Source organism: Amphiprion ocellaris, chromosome 1 (assembly GCF_022539595.1).
Source record: "Amphiprion ocellaris isolate individual 3 ecotype Okinawa chromosome 1, ASM2253959v1, whole genome shotgun sequence".
NCBI lineage: Eukaryota > Metazoa > Chordata > Actinopteri > Pomacentridae > Amphiprion > Amphiprion ocellaris.
In genome coordinates, this window is record NC_072766.1 from 1,086,542 (window position 1) to 1,109,157 (window position 22,616).

The window sequence follows — 22,616 nt, forward strand, 5'->3', positions numbered from 1 at the left end:
GGGCGTGTTACCTTGAAGCTGTACTTGATGTTGTAACCCGACTGGCGGATGCGGACTGTCTCCAGCATGCCGGTGTAGCGCAGCTGCCTGAGCACCAGGTTATCATTAAACCGGAGGGGCAGCTGAGAGGAGGGAAAATTAAAGAAAGAGGAAGAGGGGGAAATGATAAACAGCTCTAAAAAAAGAAAAAAACCTTCAAAGGAAATAAAAAGTGCTTTGAAAACTGAACCAAACCAGGAAAGCAGAGAGCAAACTGTACCTTCTCAGCATTGGAACGGATGCACTTGACAAAATAAGGCTCAGATTGACCCAGAGTCTCCATCAGCTTATTGAGGGAGGCCTGCAGAACGAGAAACAAGACATTAAAGTCAAGAAAAAGTCCTTAAAGTCAAGAAAAAGACCTTAAAGTCCAAAAATAAGACGTTAAAGTCAAGAAACACGACATTAAAGTCAAGAAACACGACGTTAAAGTCAAGAAACACAACATTAAAGTCAAGAAACAAGACATTAAAGTCAAGAATCAAGACGTTAAAGTCAAGAAATAAGACGTTAAAGTCAAGAAACACAAAGTTAAATTCAAGAAACAAGGCCTTAAAGTCAACAGAAAGAGCTGCTGCATGTCTCACAGCTGTTTGACAGTCAGTCAGGTGCTTCTATCAGCTGTGAATAAAAGTTAAAGCCTCGGATCAGAATTACTGGCAATATGCTGACGAAGCGTGTGGCCGGACCCATGTGTGCGTCGTGTTTCCATGTGCATAAACACATGCATGTGTGTGTGATAATTCAGTCTCCTCCCCCTCCATGGGAGATTAAAGAAATCAGCAGCACAGGATGTGGAAAGTGAAGTCATCCTCACACAGGGCCGGCTGCCAGACGGCCTCAGAGCTACACTCCAGAACAGGGGTGTCCAACATGAGGCCTGCGGGCCAAAAGCAGCCCTCAAAGTGTAAAAATTTCAGAGAAGACATTAACTGCAGATTGTAAATTAGTAAAATCTTTTCATTCAAGTTTTTTCATTATAAAATGCTAGATTGCTCATGGTTCTTTTGACATTTTGTGTCTCATTTTTGTATTATTTTGCCTTCTTTTTGTTGTTTTTGCTGTCTGACTTTTGTTGTTTCTCTTGTTTTTGTCTCACTTGTGCTGTTTGTCAATGTTTTTGTCGCTTTTGTAATTTTTTTGCCTCGTTTTTGTCATTTGTGCAACTTTTTTGTCTCGTTTTAGTCGTTTTGTGTCTTTTTTTGTCTTGCTTGTATTGTTTGTCTGTTTTTTGTTGCTTTGTCTTTTTGTTTGGTTTCATGTCGTTTGTTTCATTCTTTACTGTTTAGTGTCTTACTTTTGTCATTTTGCATCTTATTTTTCTCAAATTTTGTCTTGTTTTCATTGTTCTGTTGTCTTTTTTTTGTCATTTTGATCATAAAGTAAAATACTGTATCATTCAGTTCCAGAAGACTAAATGTTGTGTTCCTTTGTCGACACTCTGTGATCTGGAAGTTGTACTGTGGAAATGATAAACTGAGGATGAATGTTGATGACACTGAATTTATTTTTCTTCAGAAATTTCAGGTTGTTCATGATGTTTTGTAAAAAGATAATTCCTTAAATATGAACTTTTTTGCACTAAACCAAAGGAACCATCAGGAGTTGTGGTTATTTCTGGATTATTCTGCTGTGGTTTTACTGGTCCGGTCCACTGGAGATCAGACTGGACTGAAGGTGGAACCTGGACTAAGAAGAGTTTGACTCTCCTGATCTAGAAGAAAACAGCATGTTGGGATGCTCAAAGTTCTCCTCCTATCAGAGCTTTATTCATGCATGTTTGACCTACAGAGAACCAAACTGTTCTGACTGCAGCAGCTGTTTATCTCATGTTCAAAACTGTATATTACTTCCAGCTGAGCTCGGCTGAACTGCAGGCTGTGTTCAAATAGAGCAGATAGATTCAGATTCCTCTATTGTCCTTGTATAATGCAGGAGTCTGAATCTATCTGCTCGGTTTTAACACAGCCTGCAGTTCTATTTGTTTTAAAGCTCTTTACTTGTTCCTCCTTATTTATCCGAGCTTTTAACTCTAAAAAAAGAGCTCTGAGTTCATCTGATCAGCGGCTGCTTGAGGTCAGAATATAAACCCTGGGGTTCTCTGGAATAAACTCCACCATCACTGACCTGGGTCTGTTTAAATCAAAGCTCAAAACCTTCTCTGTTTAAAATGGCTTTTAACACCTCGCGGCATGGTGACATTTTAGGATAGCGTTGGTTTCATTCTGACAGATCTGTCAGATCGGCCACGTGATAAAAAAGGAAACGTCATCACATGTCGGATGACACTCTGAAGAAGACAGCAGAAACATGTCAGCAAGGTAAAACCATACTTTCTTACTGAGTTGTCGGTTTAAAAGTCACGCTATCCTATAACACAAAACGACAAAATGAACATAATCCAATTATGGTGACATTTTATTTTATGTACTAGCTTTTAGATGTATGTTTTATTGCTGTTGATTTTTATTATTTTTACTGCTGTCTCTGTTTTAAGATATTCTCTTGTGTTACTGTAAAGCACTTTGGTCACCCTTTGGGCTGCTGTAAAGGGCTGCAGAAATAAACTCTGATTGATTGATTGATTGATTGATTGATTGATTGATTGATTGATTGATTGATTGATTGATTGATTGATTGATTGATTGATTGATTGATTGATTGATTGATTGATTGATTGATTGATACATAGAACGACAGACAGACAGACAGATTTACTGATTGATTGATTAAATACCCAGAAGCTGATTGGGGTTGAGAGGGTTAAATGGGAAGAAGAAGCTGATCTTTGGTTCTCTAATTCCCGTCTTCATCTCATCACTGAGTCAACACTAGAAAGGCATTTCAGGAGGGTGTGCCAGTGAATGAGTAAAGCCTAATTTTCTCCTTTCTCACCAAATCAAATATCATTTTTTATGACCAGACATGGTGTCATGACTTTGGGGTGACAGTCGGCCCACACATACTGGACTCACACTGGGCTCAGACAGCGGCCACTTGTGAAGGACACACCTTGTTTTCATCGCATTCACGGCTGGAGGGGGATTCCTGGGTCCGGCTGAGGCTAATCGTATTATTTTTACTGAGCTGTGCGCTGTGTCTGACCTGGAACTGTGCGCTGATGCTGGGAGGTTTCTTCTTCTTATGGAGGTGAAGCAGCGACTTGGTGATGCGGTCGTGAAGCGTCAGGTTGCTCAGGTACTTCAGGGACTTCACATTCAACAGATGCTGCAGGGGTGAAGTCAGAGTCAGTTGAATTTATGCCTTTAACTAGGATAAATTAAAGCAGAGCTGCAACAATTAATACATGAACCAATTAGCCGACTATTGTGATAATCAATGTATTTGCTTCAGCAAAGAAAAAAATGAGTGAATAATTAATGTTTTCATTACTCCTCTATGACAGTAAACTGAATATCTATGAGTTGAGGACAGAACAAAACATTTGAAGACGTTATTTTGGGCTTTGGGAAACAACAATTAACATCTTTTATAGGCCAAACAACTCATCGATTCCAAAAATGTGAATAATCTTCAGGTATGCTGTACTGTACCTTCGGAAGAACTGGCTTTGATTTGTAGTTTTTGTTCCTCCTGTTTATAAAAGACAGAAACACAGTAAAGTTAGTCCAGCACTGCTTTAAATCATTTTTTTTACTGTAAAGCACAACATCAACAACATTCAGTTAATTCCTGAAATTCTGCCTGAGTGGGTCACATCCCCGTCAATAAAGTGGGACTTTATTCATCCCCGTGGGGAGGAAATTCTCCCCACAGTGGGGAGTTCAGAGGTCGGCCACAGAACAGTCTGAGTTGGAGGAATGTGGTGAAGGTTGAAGCAGCAGGTTTACAGATGTCTACACCACAATAACAAAACACTGGAGGAGAAAATAACACTGAAAACACTCTACAACCACAAAGAAAGCTCTGAAAAACCCATTTAATACTGGTGTAAGGAGAAAAAATATCTGTGAACCAGGAATGAAGGTGTGTTTATCAAGTACATGTGAAAAGTTAGATCTTAGATCTATGTGCTGCAGCAGCTTTCTTCAGAACCACCACAGGTTCTCCATTGGGTTGAAGTCTGGAGGTTGTGATGGCCACTCTAGAACCTTCCAGGCTTTCTTCTCTCACAAGTCTTTCTTGGTTCTGTTGTGTGTTTGGGGCCATTGTCTTCACAGACTGAGGGATGTTCTTGTCCAGAATATCCTGGTACTTCCTGAATCCATGGTGCCTTCAATATGTTGGAGATTCCTGGTTCCATTAGAAGCAGAACACCTCCACAGCATCCCAGATCCACCACCATGCTCCACAGTAGGCAGGATGTTCTTCTCCTTGTTCTTCCTCCCAGACATTCCTCTGATCCATAAGACCAAAGAGCTCTAGTTTGGTCTCATCAGTCCATAGAACCGTCTCCCAGAACTTCTGTGGCTTGGATAGGTTGCTTCTAGCAGACTGGAGACCATTGTTCTTGTGGTGTGTCTTCAGAAGCAGTGTCCGTCTAGAAGATCTGGCATTAAGCCCTTCAGCATGGACTGTGTCCACAGAATCATCAGTTCCTCTTCCAGCCAGATCTTCCTGCAGGTCCTTGGCAGTAAGCCGAGGGTTCTTGTCCATCTGTTTCCAGGAATCTTGATGTTCTTGCCGACAGCTTGTAGTGCAGCCACAGTACCGGTGGCTTTGAACTTACCGTTGATGCTTCCAACAGAGTCTCTGGGAACATTCTAGAGCTTGGAGATCTTCCTGGACCCATTTCCTTTCATCTCCTCTCTAAACTTTAGGACATCTCTCTGGTCTGAACCATGCTGCTGCTAGAGGAGAAAGTGTCAAAGCATGTGTCCCCATTGGGTTCACCTCCAGATGTCTTCATACAGGTGGATGGATTTGAGTTGTCCCTCAATTATCTGTATTTAAACAGCACTGTTTATAGGGGGTGGAACTGATTTAGAATGTGATTTAGTCGCCTGCAGTTGGAATGTTGCTCATTTTGCCAGAATGTCTAAAACATCAGGGGGGTTGAATCATTCTGCATGCGGCTGTATTCGTGGTGTTTTACTGACATGAGGATGTCGTGGGCTCTCTCCAGGAGTTTGCTGCTGGCGGAGTTGACGAAGATGCCGTCTTCTTCTGTGGAGGAGCTAGTGGACGACAAGCGGGTCTGTCGACCCACGCGACCGTTCCAGCCGAGGCCCGGAGAACTTCTACAAACAAAACACAGAACAGGGGAAGAGATGAAAAACCCCATCTGACCTGCATCTCAAGCACACTTATTCTAAGAACTTTAACATTTCAGACTTCAAAGTGAAAACAACTAATTCTATTTTATTTCCTGAATTAAGTAGATTATATATTTGTCCTCCGTAATTTTGAGAATTTAACATAGAATCCATTTGTTTTTTTTCATTAAATTTTTTACTCCCACCCCGGCAATCTAAGCATTAATTATATTAGAGCAAAAATACGTAGAAAAACAAACAAAAACACGACGGCATCGATCACTTTTCCCCCACATCCAGATGAAGATAAATGCTGCATTTAGACAGAATGTGTTAAACTAGGGAGGTCAAACTGATTCGAGTCCAGGTGCCACATTCAGTCCAGTCTGATCTCCAGTGGACCGGACCAGTAAAACCACAGCAGAATAACCTAGAAATAACCACAACTCCTGATGGTTCCTTTGGTTTAGTGCAAAAATGTTCACGTTTAAGGAATTATCTTTTTACAAAACATCATGAACAGCCTGGAAATTCTTAAGAAAAATAAATTCAGTTTCATCAACATTCAGCCTCAGTTTATCATTTCCACATTACAACTTCCAGATCACAGAGTGTCTACAAAGGAACACAACATTTAGTCACCTGGAACTGAACCACAGAGGATTTACTGGAGGATCAAAACAACAAAAGTCACACAAAAAAGATGAAAAAAACAAAAACAAAAACAACAAACGACATGAAACAAAACATAAAAAGAGACCAAAAAATAGAAAAGCTACAAAGGGACCAAAAAATGGACAAATGACAAAAATTAGACAAAAAATTACAAAAACGAGAACCAAAACGACAAAAAAGTAGACAAACGACACAAACAATACACAAAACAACGAATAAAGCAAAACATAAAATAACAAAAATAAGACAAAAAACACAAGCGAGACAAAAAGGAAACACAAAATGACAAAAACATGAGACGAACAACAAGTCAGACAAAAAACAACAAAAACAAGACAAAATATTATAAAAACGAGACACAAAATGACAAAAGAACAATCTAGTATTTTACTTCATGATCCAAACAACTTGTCATGGTCTAGAAATGATTTTAAATTTATAGTTTTACTAATTTACAATCTGCAGTTAATGTCTTCTCTGGAATTTTTACACTTTGAGGGCCAGATTGGACATTGGACTTTTCTGACAACACATTTGCAACCTTGCAGCTTCCATTAATAAAGCAGCTATTTTTCCAGGGAAGAACGTCCACCAGCAGGGGCAGATGTTTCCACGTTTCCTCCTCCATGTCAGACAGAATTAGCTGTGAGGGTTTAAACCTCAGGCCTCAAGGTGGAACCCAACCACCTGCCCAGAACACAAACATCAGCGGTCAGGTCACGGTTTAAACCATTAACCGGCCTCTTTTTCTTCGCCCAGAGGAGCAGAAAAAAACATCCACATGCCCTCCATAAAGAGCAGGAAATAAAAGACGATCACGGCCGTCATTTCTCCCTGCAGCGGCTCCACATCCACTGGAGGCTTCGTTTGGTTCCACTATAATCATTTATAGTTTTACAATAATTCCTCTCCACCAGTTACAGGCCACACACTATTACGCACCGACAACAACAGCAGGATGTGTTTGCTGAGCCGTACCGTGTTATTATCAGCAGGCTGAATCATTCCTAGAGAGTTTGTGGAGAAGTTTTTAACGGCTGACGAAAATGAAAGTCAATACAGACGCAAAAAGCCGCAGGAGAGGAGAGGTTTGGGTGCAGTATTCATTAACCCTCCTGTTGTCTTCACTTATGGGCACCAAAAAAACATTGTTTCGTAGTCTGAAAAAAATCCAAAAATTCAGCAAAAAAATCCCCCAAATTTCTAAAAATTTGCAAAACATTCAGGAAGAAAATTCCAATAATTCCTTAAAAGTTTCCCTTAAAAGTTTTATTTTAAAAAATCCCCTAAATTTGGCAAGAAAATTCTTGTAAATATTTTTAAAAAATGAGTAAAAATCTTCCAAAAAAATCCTAAAAATATCTAAAATGATTCCATATATATCAGTAAAACTTCTAATATTTTCTTTAAGAACATTCACAAAAAAATCAACCAAAATCCAGTGAATTTCACTGGATTTTGGTTGATTTTTATGTGAATGTTCTTAAGAAACATTTTTAACATTTCTTTTTTTCCCACCAAAAAATGTTCAAAGATTTCACCAAAATGTTGAAAATGTGGACATCAGAAGTTTCACTGTCAAAATATATTTTTTTTCCACATTTTCAAACTTTAAAACGAGTTAATTTGACCTACAGGACGATACGAGCGTTAAATATCATGAAGTTATGATGATAAAAGAAAAGTTTCAAACAGATCAGCAAAGATGATGATGATGATTTCAGACTGAATAAACCAGAAATGACTGAATCAGTTTTGGGAAATCCTTACTTCTACTTATTTACTGGAATCCGACGCTTTAATTCTCATTTTAAAATCAGCTGAATCATGTTTAGAGCCGCTGTGTTAGGAAGGTAAATCCACTGTGAGCAGAAACAGAGCAGATACTGAGAAAAGACGGATTTGTGGTTTACTGATTCGCACACAGATGTTGAGCAAAATTACAGTGATTCATTATTTACTGGAAGACAAAATGTCGGATTTAAACGGAGTATATATTCAATGACTTGGAAAATATCTTAACTCAATCTGTGACTCATATGTTTCAATAACATTTTCAAGGAGTTGCTTGGAGTCTTTTTTTTGTCTTTACTGTGTCGTTATATCCAGGATTCACCAGACATCAAAAGTGATCTGTCTCAATTTGAAAAGTCGTCTTTTTTAAAAACCAACATGGCTCAGTTCAAAATGTTATTCTTAAAACAAAACTCATCATTTCTCTGGTACAATTTCAGCATCTGATGGTTTGTTATTGCTGAGAAATCAACATCTCATCTGTTCAAGATTTAAATTAATGCCTCTGTAGTAAATAAAATAAAATTTTGTCTGGGTTTCAACACGTCTAAAAATCAGGCTTTTCCAGAGAAAGGTGTAGCTCTGTGGGGTACATCTCACCTGACAGGACTTTCCAGGTGTCACTCATTAATTGCCCTCAGATGAACTTAACTCCACTAACTGTGTGACTTCTAACACCGACTGGCTGCACTAGAGCTGAATACAGTGAGTCACTGAAGAGCAGGTCAATACTAGTTCACATTTTATGTTCATTTTGTATTTTTTAATTAACTAAGGTTGTAGAAATCTGTTTTCACTTCGACATGAAAGAGTCTTTTTTTCATAAATCGACCATGCTTTGAGGTTGAAAAGTGATAAAATGGGAAAACTTCTCTTGGGGGATGAGACTTTTTATAGATGCTGTACCTGTATGGAAAATGTGATGCTATGTGTCCACTACATGTATTTTTGCTTCATGTAAGCATCTGAAAATCTCCCGCTTGGTGGGCGTGTCCTTAAGGCCTGTAGGCAGTGTTCAACTCCTGCTTCCTTCTTCTCCAACTATCCTGCCTCTGATTGGACGAACGCATCGACTCAGGAGCTGTCTGATCCTGGATTTAAAGCTGGACCAACGTGCTGGCTCTATGTCTCTATGTGTAGCCCTGTGATAGGCTGTTACCTGTGCAGGTGTCCTCTGCCTTCACCCTCAGTCAGCTGGGATAGACTCCAGCCCCCCATGAATCTAATGAGGATTAAATGAGGATAGATGATGGAAGGATGGACGGATGGAGGGATGACTTTTATTACCTAAACACCTGATCAGTAAAGATAATTTTAGCTTGAAAACAGTAACAAAGACAAACAAAAAAGATGTTTACCGTCGACTTGATGCTGCCATAATGTGATTTTCTGGTCAACCATGTGTTAAATTTGAACTAAAGTGTGGAAGAGAAGCTCCACATTGAAACTAGGAGTGAATTAAACAACAAGGGCAGCCTTTCCGTTACTGTTCCTCTTTATGGAGGCCACAGAAGAAGCCTGAAGGATCCTCTTCAGGGTTACATCTCCAGTCCCAGGGCAGCAGTACACACACAGCCTGCACTGCATTACAACACTACAAAGCATGGCAGGAGACCCACAAACCTCCAGTGTGTTCACCTAAATCACAGTCTGTGGATCTGTATGTCCTGTCTGTTTGTAGTCCATCCTCACATAATGTTTCCTCTCCAGTCTTTGAGGGTTTATCATCTACAGTCACATCAGAAAATACATTCTGACGTCACAATATGCCATAAAGCACAAATCTTCTGTTAGCATAAAGGAGAATCTGTCCCCAGTCGATGGTGGATCTCAGTAAACGGTGATAGCACAATATGCCGATTGTAGTGACTGTTTATCTCTGGAGTCTGTCTGAGAGCCCCATAAAGCACGGCACTGTCCGGCCGACAAGCACCCTGCAGGGAGCGAGTATTTATCGCTCCCCGGACGCTCCTCTCCGATGCATAGCTGTGACTTTACATCACGGAGGAAGCAGCTGCAGGCTTTAGTGCTCTCCTAGTGTGAGGAGAGGCAGGGGTTACAAATCACATTAAGGGGGATTTTAACAACTCCAGACCGAGCTCCTGCGTAACAAAAACCGTCTTGTATAAAGCCCTCGGTGCTACCAGGCAGCAGGAGTAAATGTCTGGGGTCACTGCATAGATCACTCCTTCAGGGTGTTTTAACCCTCCTGCTGTCCTCATTTACAGGCACCAAAAAATACTGTTTCCTTGTCTGAAAAAAATCCAAAAATTCTGCCAAAAAATTCAACAAATTTCAGAAAATTTGCAAAACCTTCAGGAAGAAAATTGCAATAATTCCTGAAAAGTTTCCCTTAAAAGTTTTATTTGAAAAAAATCCCCAAATTTGGCAAGAAAATTCATGTAATATTTTCAAAAAATGAGTAAAAATCTTCCAAAAAAATCCTAAAAATATCTGAAGTGATTCCATATATATCAGTAAAACTTCTGATATTTTCTTAAGAACATTCACATAAAAATCAACCAAAATCCAGCGAAATTCGCTGGATTTTGGTTGTTTTTTTTTTGTGTGAATGTTCTTAAGAAACATTTTTAACATTTCTTTTATCTTAGTTGTTTTTTTTTATTGTGTTTCTTTTTCTACCTCTTTTGCGGGTGAATCCTGGAGGCTGCAGCGGAAATTATTGACAGCATTTTAGGAGCAAATGCAGGAGCAGGCTGATACACAACAGGCCTATGGAGCATTCACAGAAAAACCAGACCAACCAGAAGAGGGAGATCTGGGAGGATACTGAGATGGATGACATGCGTAGCAGCATCTTTTACCAAGCTGAATCCAAACGCCCTGACGGCCCGTCATTATTTAGTTATTGAGGAAGCTTTCATTTCTTAATGGTGGCTTTAACTCCACTCCAAAGAATATTCAGTGACTTGGAAGTTTTCTTAATCCATCCCCTGATTGTTGCTTTTTAACAACCTTTTCACAGGGTTTCTTGGAGGGTTCTGTTGTCTTCATGGTGTAGTTCTATCCAGGAGTATTGAGTGACTGGACCTTCCAGATGTCTTTATACTACAATCACTGAGACACATTCACTGCTCTCACATTATCTCCGTTTCACCAACTGTGTGACTTCTAGCACCTTCTGACTACTTATGCAACGTCTTATTTTCAGTTTCATATTTTTAACTGACTGATACTATTTTCCAGTAACTGTCCATTTTTGTAAATTCTTGTCAAAAAAAGCCAAATTAAATTGACCGTGATTCAATGTTAAAAACCAATAAAAGGGGACAACGTCCACGGGGGGGTAACTGGAGCTGCATGCTACAGTATGTGACGATGTGTTAGATGGTGTGTGAAGCTGGATTGTGTGTGAAAGTAACACATGTGAAAAGGGCTCATGTTTGGCCGAGACCCTGGATATCAGTGGTATTACATAGATGCAGTCATTTGGAGAACTTGGATTCTAACTATACAAGTGATGATAAAGTACTGATTTATGTCTACAGAGGAGTCCACTGACCAACAGACACTTACCGCGGTGATTTCTCATTGATGGTGTTGCTTCCCTGAAGGTCGGACAGCGGCGTACGTGGACTCTTTCTGGTCACACCTGATCACAGACAGACAGGTTGGCATCACGTGAAAGAACACACACGCGCACTCGCACACGCTCACGCACACGCACTCGCACACGCACACGCTCACGCTCACGCACACGCACTCGCTCACGCACTCGCACACGCTCGCGCACGCGCACACACACACACACACACACTCACACACACACACACTCTCACACACACACACACACACACACACACACAACCCTTCCCACACAAAAACACACATCTGTCACCATGGGAGTCTCCAGTGTTATGTGCCGTCTGTTTGGAAGTAGAACCTACTGCAGGTGATTTCATATCGAGACAAATATTTGTGAGGTTATTAACAGTGAGGTGTTGTTTGTTAGTGCCAAATTATGGAAGAAGATACAGGAAGTCCTCGGTTTACGGCGTTTCGTCGCTACTGGTTATATGGAACTAGTTGGCGAGCAGAGCGGATGAATACGTCGTCACGGGGCGCTATAAGACGGGTTTGTTTACTTTTGCCGCCACATTGAATCATGCTATATTCACTAACTTCATTATGGCTCCAAAGCTTAATTAAATCAGACTCTTCTGATGCTTCTAAGAAAAGGAAAGTCGTCCCCAGTGCGAAACACAGACGAACACCGACCAGTTGCTTGGACTACAGCCGTGTGTCGTTTTTCCTGCATGTAAACGCACCACCAGATCACAGCTGGAAACGGACCGTGTTGCATGCTGGTCTGGTTGCGTTTCCAGCTGTGATCTGGTGCATCTCCTTGCAGCTCATTTGCATAAAATATACTCGACTTCTACTTTATGCAAATTCGATGCGGCGACTTTAGTCAAACGTCTAAACTACCGTCGCTGAACTAAAACCAGGACAGATTCAGCTGCTGCACAGATTATTTCTGAACTCAAATGCTTTCAGAAATACTTTTTGCTGAACTGTTTTTGTAATAAAAGAGAAAGTTTGCTACCGAGCCGCCATGCTGGTCCGACTCATCTACCGCCGTCATGTGACCATGGAGCGGGCCGCTCGTGACCGCCCAGCATGCGGGCGGTTTTCAGATGTGGCACGTTTACATGCAGGAAAAACACATCTAGTGGACACAAGGTTTAAGTAGCATGACTGTCTGGACGATCATCGGTGATAAAAAGCGGATCCTTGAACATGTGAAAGGATCTGCACCGATGGAATCAGCTGTGATTACAGAGCAGTGTCGTGTCTCATTGAGATGGAAAGATTATCACTGCTTCTGCTGGAAGACCAACAGCAACGTCATATCCTGCTGGGCCCGACAGATATCGTCTGTGTTTTCCTACTGAGTTGTATTTCAGTGTGAGCTAATGACTGTTTGTCGTTTCTATAGTTGTACAAATACTGTCAACTGATCTGTATCGTGAAGCACGTAATGTATCTGTTTACATTTTCACCGGAGTTCCAACTTACAGCGAAAATCGACTAACATCACACCGTAGGAACGGAACTCTGACGTAAGTGGAGGACCTCCTGTACCGAGCAGTTATTTCAGTTGATTAGTTGTTTAAAATACAATCATCAATTATCTAAGAAAAGTATAATCTGAGTGAAGTAGGTTTAATTAAGGTTTCTCTGCTACGTTACTACAGTGAGACGGCTGGGTTGAAGCACTGTAATTTAAATATTCAAATCCCAGCGTTTCAATCAATCATGGCGCTGATTGATCAGAGAACTCTACGGTGTGTTAGCCTACTCATAAAGCAATCTGTGACTTAACAGTATACCGTTTCCAGCCTCATCACTTTGCACAACATTTTCATTCTCATCTGGAGCTGCAGGATGGCACAGAACACAGAGACACAAACACATTTCAGTGGAATTAAAGTGACCTGCTGTGTGAGAAGTGTGTGAGGTCGGCTGGATGTCCTGCACCACATGGAAAGCTGCCTGTGAGCAGGTTAGTGATGATAAAGTCACCCAGCTATCCCTCAGTCTTCTACCACCATCACCAGTCTGTGTGCTATTAGTGTTGGCTGATTATAGACACGTGTTGGTGGACAGGCAGCTGCACCCAGTAGACAGGACTGAACATGAAGCGGTGCAGTGTGATGTTACTGACAGAACTAAAAGGTAGTGGACACCTAGAGATGCTGCTTCCCCACACCAGTTAGCTGATAGAGCGGTACAAGCATGCGTTTCTCTGCAAGGCGTTCAGCAGCACCGTGTCAGTGACAGAAGGTCGAAGCATGCAGGTGAACGACATACAAGATAAGACTGAGAACGAATGCATGCAGGTGCGTAAGAGAGAGGGAAGAGGGACGGAGGAGCAGAGACCGACCAGCATCTACCATGAAATAAGAGCTGGAAATAAAATCACGAAGCAGGAGATTTTTTGGTGAAACTACGAGTCTTTAACCCTCTGAACTCTTTTAGTCTTTACAAAAATGCTAAAATCACACCATTTATCAGAGCCACAAACTACAAAACAGACAGAAATGTTGGGGAAACGAACCAAATGTGAGCTGAAAATCGTGACATTTCATCCGAAACACTTCATCCTACATGTCTTAATTTAAACACCTGCCAAAAATAAACAGTATGTTCTAACTGGATTCTGTAAAAAATGAAAAACTCTGCAATCCAGGTTTCAATGGAGACGACACTGCTCACTCAGCTGTGACCGACAGTCACATTACAAAAAAATCTGGGACCTTTTGGCTGAACTGGGTTGAACTGCAGGCAGTGTTTTCACAAAGTAGATATAAGAAAAGTATGGAAAATGTAAAAATAATCTGGATATAGAGTCACCATTTATTCCAGTCATAACAACACCAACTGGAACTTGTAAAATGATGTTGATTCAGGATTTTATTAATTTTTGTGAAAAGAAAGACATCCAATTTCCATTTTTTATGATTTATGACATCATAACTGCACAGATGACATGTTTGAGGAAAATATTGTTCAAATACAGTCCAGATTTTTTAAATTTTTGTACAAGAAATTATCAAAGAAATTCAAAGTTTTGTTTTGTTTTTTGTTTATGGCATTAAAACCATGTCATCCTGCACAGAAGACATTTTTATTATATTGTAGTGAAAAATTATCCCAAAATGAGTGAAAAAACACCTGAAACTGTTTGGGGTTCAGAGGGTTCATTTGGGATATTCTTCCTGATCTTGAATTTGGCTGTAAAACAGGACAGAAGATGATGCTGGTCAGTCTCAGCCCTACAGTTTCCCATGTCATGGTCTAACGTGAAGGTAGGAGGAGTTGTGGTTGGATTGGCAGCCTTACTGTACTTCTCCTCTTTGCATCTCTGCAGGATCTCTAAGCTTCTCTGATGCACAGGGTGCTGCAGAAAGCTAAAACTATCCACACTTTTCAATACTGCACAGGGAGCAGCGCCATCATGCCCTTGGAGAAGTAAAACAAAAGAAAAAAAAAAGAGAAAAAATACACAAGAAAAAAAGGAGAAGGGGGAAAGAGAGAGAAACGACAGATTAGACAGCGCAGAAGAAGAGATCAAGAGATGCAGTCGTCTACTGGAGAGAAACCTGCGCAAGAGAAGATGATCGACATTCAAAACTGACTCTGAAGGCAGCAGAAGGAGGTTTGTCGTTTGTAGTTTTGTGTGGAGGTGTTCGCCCCCCAAAGGCACCTTCATACATCCGTCTTCTAGAAACGTTTCTGTGATCTGATGCACTTCTAATTTAATTCATTCTAATTTATAAAAATGACAAAAAAACATCTTAATGTGAAAAAACCTGGCTGTAGTTTGGCAGAAATGTTTTAGAAGAAGATGTATGAGATTCCCCTTGGTGACTCTGATATCTTTAGAGTTTAGTCAGAGGATTTCTAAAAGATATCTAAGCAGAGAAATCTATTTTCACATGATAACATCTACACTTGAAGAGGATGCAGAGCAGAGGTCTGATTTACACGTCGGCAGCTGGAAGAACATCTGCTGGTAAAATCTACTGAAGTAGAGCTACAGAAAACTCTAACGGGAAAGGAGGCATTCATAGGAGGGCGAAGCTGAGAGAGACAAAGAGCAGGAGCTACTGTAAATACACGGCAGCACTACGCAAAAACTACACAACTACTGAAACACAAAACACCACGGAGGTAAAACTATAATGGAGGAAAATGGCTAAACTGAGACTGTGTGGCTCATAAGCAAATTAGACTGTAGATAGCAGGAAAATTGAGAAGATAAATGTGTGATTTTGAAGCAGAATGAAGCTCATTTGGTTTCTGTTCACTCCAGACAAACTGTGAAGAGTCGAATGATTGTTCTGTTCTGTGGATTTGGAGTAAATCTGCCCATTTCCTGCTATTTTAGCCGTCATGCTAACAAGCCATTCAGTAAAGTCATCACCGTCTCCGTCTTTCTGGATTCTCCCCAGCTTTACCCAAACTACAAAAACCACAAAGTTCCTCATTTTGAATGTTAACTTTAATGTAATCTGAGAATATTTTAGCTGTAAATTAATAATAAAGACAAAAATTAAACATCAGTGGCTGCCTAGAAACATTAAAAAGCCCAGAAACACATGCTGTATGTAGTATGGGGGTTATTCATCTGAAATCATCAGGGACCTTCAGCTAAACCATCTCTGATTGACTTCTTCTTCATTAACTATGGATATTTAAAACAGTATCTGTAAAATTAGATAACCTGATGACTCATTTCCAGCAGGTTTTTGTTGTTGTGTTTGAGCAACAATATCTCAAAAACTATGAAAGGGAAAAGCCTGAAATCTTCACAGCTGCTACTCAACATATGAGTGATTTACAATCCAAGTAGATCCAATAGTCTCTGATTATGGGTGAATTAAAATATGAAAAAAAGACCATCTTTGAGCACATATTAAGAGAATTTAGGAGTGTACAAGTCAGCTTGTGATATTTTCTGAATCTTATGTAGCTTCATGTCACAATAATACAAAAAACCAAGATTTAAACACTTTTCAAAATTAAATATTTGGTCACAAACGTGAAAAAAACAATATGAAAAGTTATTTTCATTGAACTTTCAAAGCTGATTGTGCTGGTATGATCTGTGGGAGAGCAAAATATTTGGATAGTCTGATCCAAGGAGAGCACAGTTCTGGAGTTTTAAAGTGATTCTTGAAATAAAACTAAAAAAATAGGGATATGTTTGCATGTTTGGAGCCCACTTTGTTGGCTGGAGAAACAGAGGAAGCTGCTTCCTATTATACTTATTATTTTTGGAAGATATGTTTGAAGGTAAACTCTTAAACCCTCGTGTCGTCCTGAGGGCCAAATTGACCCTTTTAAAGTTTGAAAATGTGGGAAGAAATATATTTTCACAGTGAAACTTCTGATGTCCACATTTTCAACATTTTTGGGAAATCTTTGAACATTTTTTGGTAGAAAAAAAGAAATGTTAAAAATGTTTCTCAAGAACATTCACAAAAAAACCAACCAAAATGCAGCGACTTTCGCTTTATGTTCTTAAATAAGCTATTAGAAGTTTTACTGATATATATGGAATATATATCACTTTAGATATTTTTAGGACTTTTTTGGAAGATTTTTACTCATTTTTGAAAATATTTACAAGAATTTTCTTACCAAATTTGCGAGATTTTTTTTTAAAAAGAAAACTTTTAAGGGAGACTTTTAAGGAATTATTGGAATTTTCTTCCTGAAGGTTTTCCAAATTTTCAGAAGTTTTGGGATTTTTTTGCAGAATTTTGGGATTTTTTAAGACAAGAAAAGTATTTTTTAGTGCCTGTAAATGAAGACAACAGGAGGGTTAAGCAGTTACTATAAACATACCTACATAACGCATGTATTCCTGAGTCCTGCTTGTTCTTTCCGTCTGGAAGTTTATTCCCAACGGAGTACGAATAGTTCTTGATATATTGTGATTCAAACATTGCCTCAAATTTAAATGCCTGAATTGATGCTGATGAGCAAAACAAATTAGGAGAATCAGACATGGTGGAGCAGAAATCTTTCTGAAAGTGTGATGATTGGAGATGCAACGCCCCTCAGCTGTCTGAGCTCCATCTCTAACCTCCTGGCTGCTGGAAAACGTTCAGGCTTTGTGTCAGTGTTGGTTCTCACCAGTCTTCTTCTGTGTGTGCCTCTTCCCAGCCTCCCTGAAGGCCACCAGGGCCCTGAAGTAGGCTCGGAGAACCGCCCAGCGGAACGTGGCCGACGGGTCGATGCCGATCAGGCTGCAGATGAAGGCGTTCTTGCTGCTCTTCAGTAACGCCACGATGTCCGGACGCATGTGGTCCGTGTTCTTCTCCCTGAAATCCTGCAGTATATAAAGTATATGTTCAACAGATAAACCACTTAACGCTGGCTTCACTCAACTCTGCTGGAAAACTGTTTACTGTCGGAGTTTGATTTGCTTTTCAGGATATTTGCTCTATTCTATCCTGTTCACATGGTCGACTTATTAGGTTTTTAATGTTCTTGATGGGGCTGCACAGTGGTGTAGTGGTTAGCACTTTCTCCTTGCAGCTAGAAGATCCCTGGTTCACGTCCCGGCTTTCCCGGGATCTTTCTGCATGGAGTTTGCATGTTCTCCCTGTGCATGCGTGGGTTTTCTCCGGGTACTCCGGCTTCCTCCCACAGTCCAAAAATATGCTGAGGTTAATTGATCATTCTAAATTGCCCGTAGGTGTGAATGTGAGAGTGATTGTTTGTCTCTGTATGTAGCCCTGTGACAGACTGGTGACCTGTCTAGGGTGTCCCCTGCCTTCACCTGAGTCAGCTGGGATAGACTCCAGCACCCCCATGACCCTAGTGAGGATTAAGCAGTGTATAGATGATGGATGGATGGATGGATGTTCTTGATTCTCTCTGAATCTATATGGTTATATATCTGTCATGTTTTATTGATTCAAACCACTCTTGGTTTTTATTTTACCACCAGAGAATTCCAACAGAGCTGAGACACCTAAAAAACATACATCTGTCCTCATCAAAACCAGTAGACTAGAATGTAATTCTGTTCATAGTTTTAATTTCTACATCTTAAAACTCAACATTTATTAACCCTCCTGTTGTCCTCATTTACAGGCACCAAAAATATTGTTTCCTTGTCTGAAAAAAATACAAAAATTCAGAAAAAAAATTCCCCAAATTTCTGAAAATTTGCAAAACCTTCAGGAAGAAAACTCCAATAATTCCTTAAAAGTTTCCCTTAAACATTTTGTTTAAAAAAAATAATAAAAAATCCCCCAAATTTGGCAAGAAAATTCTTGTAAATATGTTCAAAAACTGAGTAAAAATCTTCCAAAAAATCCTAAAAATATCTAAAGTGATTCCATATATATCAGTAAAACTTCTAATATTTTCTTTAAGAACATTCACATAAAAATCAACCAAAATCCACTGAAATTTGTTGGATTTTGGTTAATTTTTATGTGAATGTTCTTCAGAAACATTTTTAACATTTCTTTTTTTTTCACCAAAAAATGTTCAAAAATTTCCCCAAAATGTTAAAAAATGTGGACATCAGAAGTTTCACTGTGAAAATATATTTTTTTCTTCACATTTTCTAACTTTAAAACGGATCAATTCTGACCCGCAGGATGACACGAGGGTTAATTATGAAGAAGAAAATATCAGCAATGTTGCTTGTCGTGCTACTGCTGTGGATTTTCCTGTTAACTGCAGGTGAAATAAGTGATTCTGGAACAACTGACAGTGAGAAAATAAATGACATTACATTATTTTTTACGTTGCTGCAACTCAGTTACCTCATTCATTCATACATATTTTATCACAACCTTTCATACCAATTGAGCTATTTAATATGTAATTTATTTTAAAATGCTCTTAATTAAAAGTCAGTTCAAGTAACGCCATCTGTGGATCATTTTTCATTTGAACTGCTGTGACTTAGAGCTTTAATTTATGAGGATTCAGCTGTTTTAATAAAGGCAGAAGTATGAAAACTTAATAGGGAAGCAAACAGAGGGTTGAATTTTCAGAGGATCAAATACAATTTCGGATTATAAAATTCAAGCTCAATTATTCAAGCTGAGAGATTCAAATTCAAATGTAAATGATTCAGTTTCTGCAGAATCATATTTTAACTGCAGAATATTTGAATAATAAACAGGAAGATGCACCTTAACCCTCGTGTCGTCCTGCAGGTCAAAATTGACTCGTTTTAAAGTCTGAAAATGTGGAGAAAAAAAAATATTCTCACAATAAAACTTCTGATGTTCACATTTTCAACATTTTTGGGAAATCTTTGAACATTTTTTGGTAGAAAAAAAGAAATGTTAAAAATGTTTCTTAAGAACATTCACATAAAAATCAACCAAAATCCAGCGAATTTCACTGGATTTTGGTTGATTTTTATGTGAATGTTCTTAAAGAAAATATCAGAAGTTTTACTGATACATATGGAATCACTTCAGATATTTTTAGGATTTTTTTGGAAGAGTTTGCTAATTTTTTGAAAATATTTACAAGAATTTTCTTGCCAAATTTGGGGGATTTTTTTTTTTTTTTTTAATGAAATTTTTAAGTAAACTTTTAAGGAATTACTGGAATTTTCTTCCTGAAGGTTTTGTAAATTTTCAGAAGTTTGGGGAATTTTTTTGCTGAATTTTTGGATTTTTTCCAGACAAGGAAACTATATTTTTTGGTGCCCATAAATGAGGACAACAGGAGGGTTAAAACAAAACTGATAGAGAAATGATGAACAAAAATGATCAATAATCCAGAACTTTTTGCATCATTTAGTGCCAACAAGACAAAGATGTCCAAGAAACACCTTTTCCCTCCAACATCCAAATCTCAAAATGCACCAAAACAAAGCCAGCTGCCCTACATCCTCCCTCTCCGTCTCATGAATGATTCCACCGACCTTGACGCCGTACTTGACCTTGCCGGCGTAGTGTCGGATGATGAAGGCCGGCTCCATGACGGCAGGGAACTCGATGTAGCTGTTCCCTTCATGCTGCCGCTTGAACTTATCCAGCAGAGTCTGGTTGGTGGCTTGGGGGAAACTGAAAATAAAAACAAAAGGAGAGAAGAGTGAGCTCTGAAGGAAGATGGCGGTTCCATCTGTTCTGAATGTCAGATCCAGACTGTCGATGATGTTCTTATTCATGGATGCTGCGGTTTAAATTCAACACATTTCTGATATGTTCATACACAAAGATGATGCATCAGAGACGTCATGTTTCCACCAGTTTCTAATCCAGTCAGGATTTCTAGTGAAACACCAGCATCATCTAAACCAGGAGAGTCAAACTCATCTTAGTCCAGGTTCCACATTCAGTCCAGTCTGATCTCCAGTGAACCGGACCAGTAAAACCACAGCAGAATAATCTAGAAATAACCACAACTCCTGATGGTTCCTTTGGTTTAGAGCAAAAAAGTTCATATTTAAGGAGTTATCTTTTTATAAAACATCATGAACAAACTGGAAATTCTTAAGAAAAATAAATTCAGTTTCATCAACATTCAGCCTCAGTTTATCATTTCCACATTACAACTTCCAGATCACAGAGTATCGACAAAGGAACACAACATTTAGTCATCTGGAACTGAACCAGAGAGGATTTTACTTTAAAAAAAAAAAAAAAGCAAAAAAAACAAGACAAAACATTACAAAATGAGACACAAAACGACACAACAATGAACAATCTAGTATTTTACTTTCTGATCAAAACAAATTGTCATGGTCTAGAAATTATTTAAATTTATAGTTTTACTAATTTACAATCTGCAGTTAATGTCTTCTCTGGAATTTTTACACTTTGAGGGCCGGATTGGACCCTCTGGAGGACTGCTTTTGGCCCATGGGCCTCATGTTGGACAGACCTGGTTTTAAGCGTAACCAGCTCTGACATTTTACCCTCTGATGCCGCAGGTTGAGGATTATCATTTCTGTTCGCTTTTCTTTCCAGTCCTTTAATATCGAGAGCCAGAAATAAAAAAACATCAGCAGCTTACAGGAAGAGCAGAGGGAGGAATGAGACGCTGGAGGTTTTACAGCAGCAGAGAGAAACCTGAGCTACAAAACCAGCTTTTCCAAGTGGGAGGAATCTGATTCAGGGTCCAAAATGGAGAAGAGGGGGGATTAAAGGAGGAAATATTGTTGGTAAAATAGTCACAGTGGAGCCATGAAAGATTAGAGTTTCTCTGCAGCTTAGAGGGTTTAGAGTCGAGGTGACTGGATTACATTTAAAATGATAAATCTGCAGAAACACAGATTTCACATGTATTTACTGTTGAACCCTCTGAACCTGTTAACCCCCCTGTTGTCCTCATTTACAGGCACCAAAAAATATTGCTTCCTTGTCTGAAAAAAATACAAAAATTCTGCAAAAAAATTCAACAAAGTTATGAAAATTTGCAAAACCTTCAGGAAGAAAATTCCAGTAATTCCTTAAAAGTTTGCCTTAAAAGTTTTATTTTTTTTAAAAAAATCCCCCAAATTTGGCAAGAAAATTCTTGTAAATATTTTCAAAAAATGAGTAAAAATCTTCCAAAAAATCCTAAAAATATCTAAAGTGATTCCATATATATCAGTAAAACTTCTGATATTTTCTTTAAGAACATTCACATAAAAATCAACCAAAATCCAGTGAAATTTGCTGGATTTTGGTTGATTTTTATGTGAATGTTCTGAAGAAACATTTTTAAAATTTCTTTTTTTCCACCAAAAAATGTTCAAAGATTTCCCAAAAATGTTGAAAATGTGGACATCAGAAGTTTCTCTGTGAAAATATTTTTTTTCCCACATTTTCAAATTTTAAAACGGGTCAATTTTGACCCGCAGGACAACATGAGGGTTAAACTTATTTAGAATTTTCTTGTAAAATACAACTCAAAACAAGATATTTCAGATGCATTGTCTTAAAACAAGTCCCTCCATCTGCTGAAATGTCTCTTGTTAAGTGAATTTATCTTAAATCAAGTGGGATGAGACATTTAGACTAAAAATAAGACGAACAGACTTGGTAAGATTTAGAGTTTTTACACTCCAAGATTTCCTCCAAACCATGTGAACACATGAAGCAGTCAGACCGAGACTCACTTGCACTCTTCATCCAGCAGGTGGAACAGCGCCGTGGGCTTCTTGCTGATCAGGTTGATGCATCCCGTGTTGTCGATGTAGTCGATGTTCCTCCAGCTGATGCCTTCAACCCGATATTCCTCCTGCAGGGTCACAGAGCTCAGTGTCAGCGGGACTTTATGACATAATATGAAGTTTATAACATGAATATGAGTTCATCATTGTGTGTGTAACATTAAAATAAATCTGAGTTGTGTCTTTATGATCTTCAGCAGCTGGAGAACAGAGACAGA

The 22,616-nt window shown here is 39.0% G+C and overlaps 1 protein-coding gene across 9 annotated transcripts in view; it reads right to left on the minus strand.

Annotated features, from left to right (window-relative positions):
• The window catches only part of myo9aa (myosin IXAa), a 162,432-nt gene that overhangs the window by 28,867 nt on the left and 110,949 nt on the right, over positions 1-22,616 (minus strand). For 8 of the 9 annotated variants that reach the window (XM_055009181.1, XM_055009194.1, XM_055009168.1 and 5 more), the window contains 10 exons: positions 22,345-22,466; positions 20,164-20,305; positions 17,394-17,589; positions 14,592-14,711; positions 11,262-11,337; positions 5,100-5,240; positions 3,594-3,633; positions 3,145-3,267; positions 260-340; positions 12-122 (listed from right to left, as the gene is read on the minus strand). In XM_055009181.1, the coding sequence (XP_054865156.1) occupies positions 12-122; positions 260-340; positions 3,145-3,267; positions 3,594-3,633; positions 5,100-5,240; positions 11,262-11,337; positions 14,592-14,711; positions 17,394-17,589; positions 20,164-20,305; positions 22,345-22,466 (1,152 nt within the window). The remainder of the gene's footprint in view (positions 1-11; positions 123-259; positions 341-3,144; positions 3,268-3,593; positions 3,634-5,099; positions 5,241-11,261; positions 11,338-14,591; positions 14,712-17,393; positions 17,590-20,163; positions 20,306-22,344; positions 22,467-22,616) is intronic. The other variant, XM_055009191.1, reaches the window with a different exon arrangement.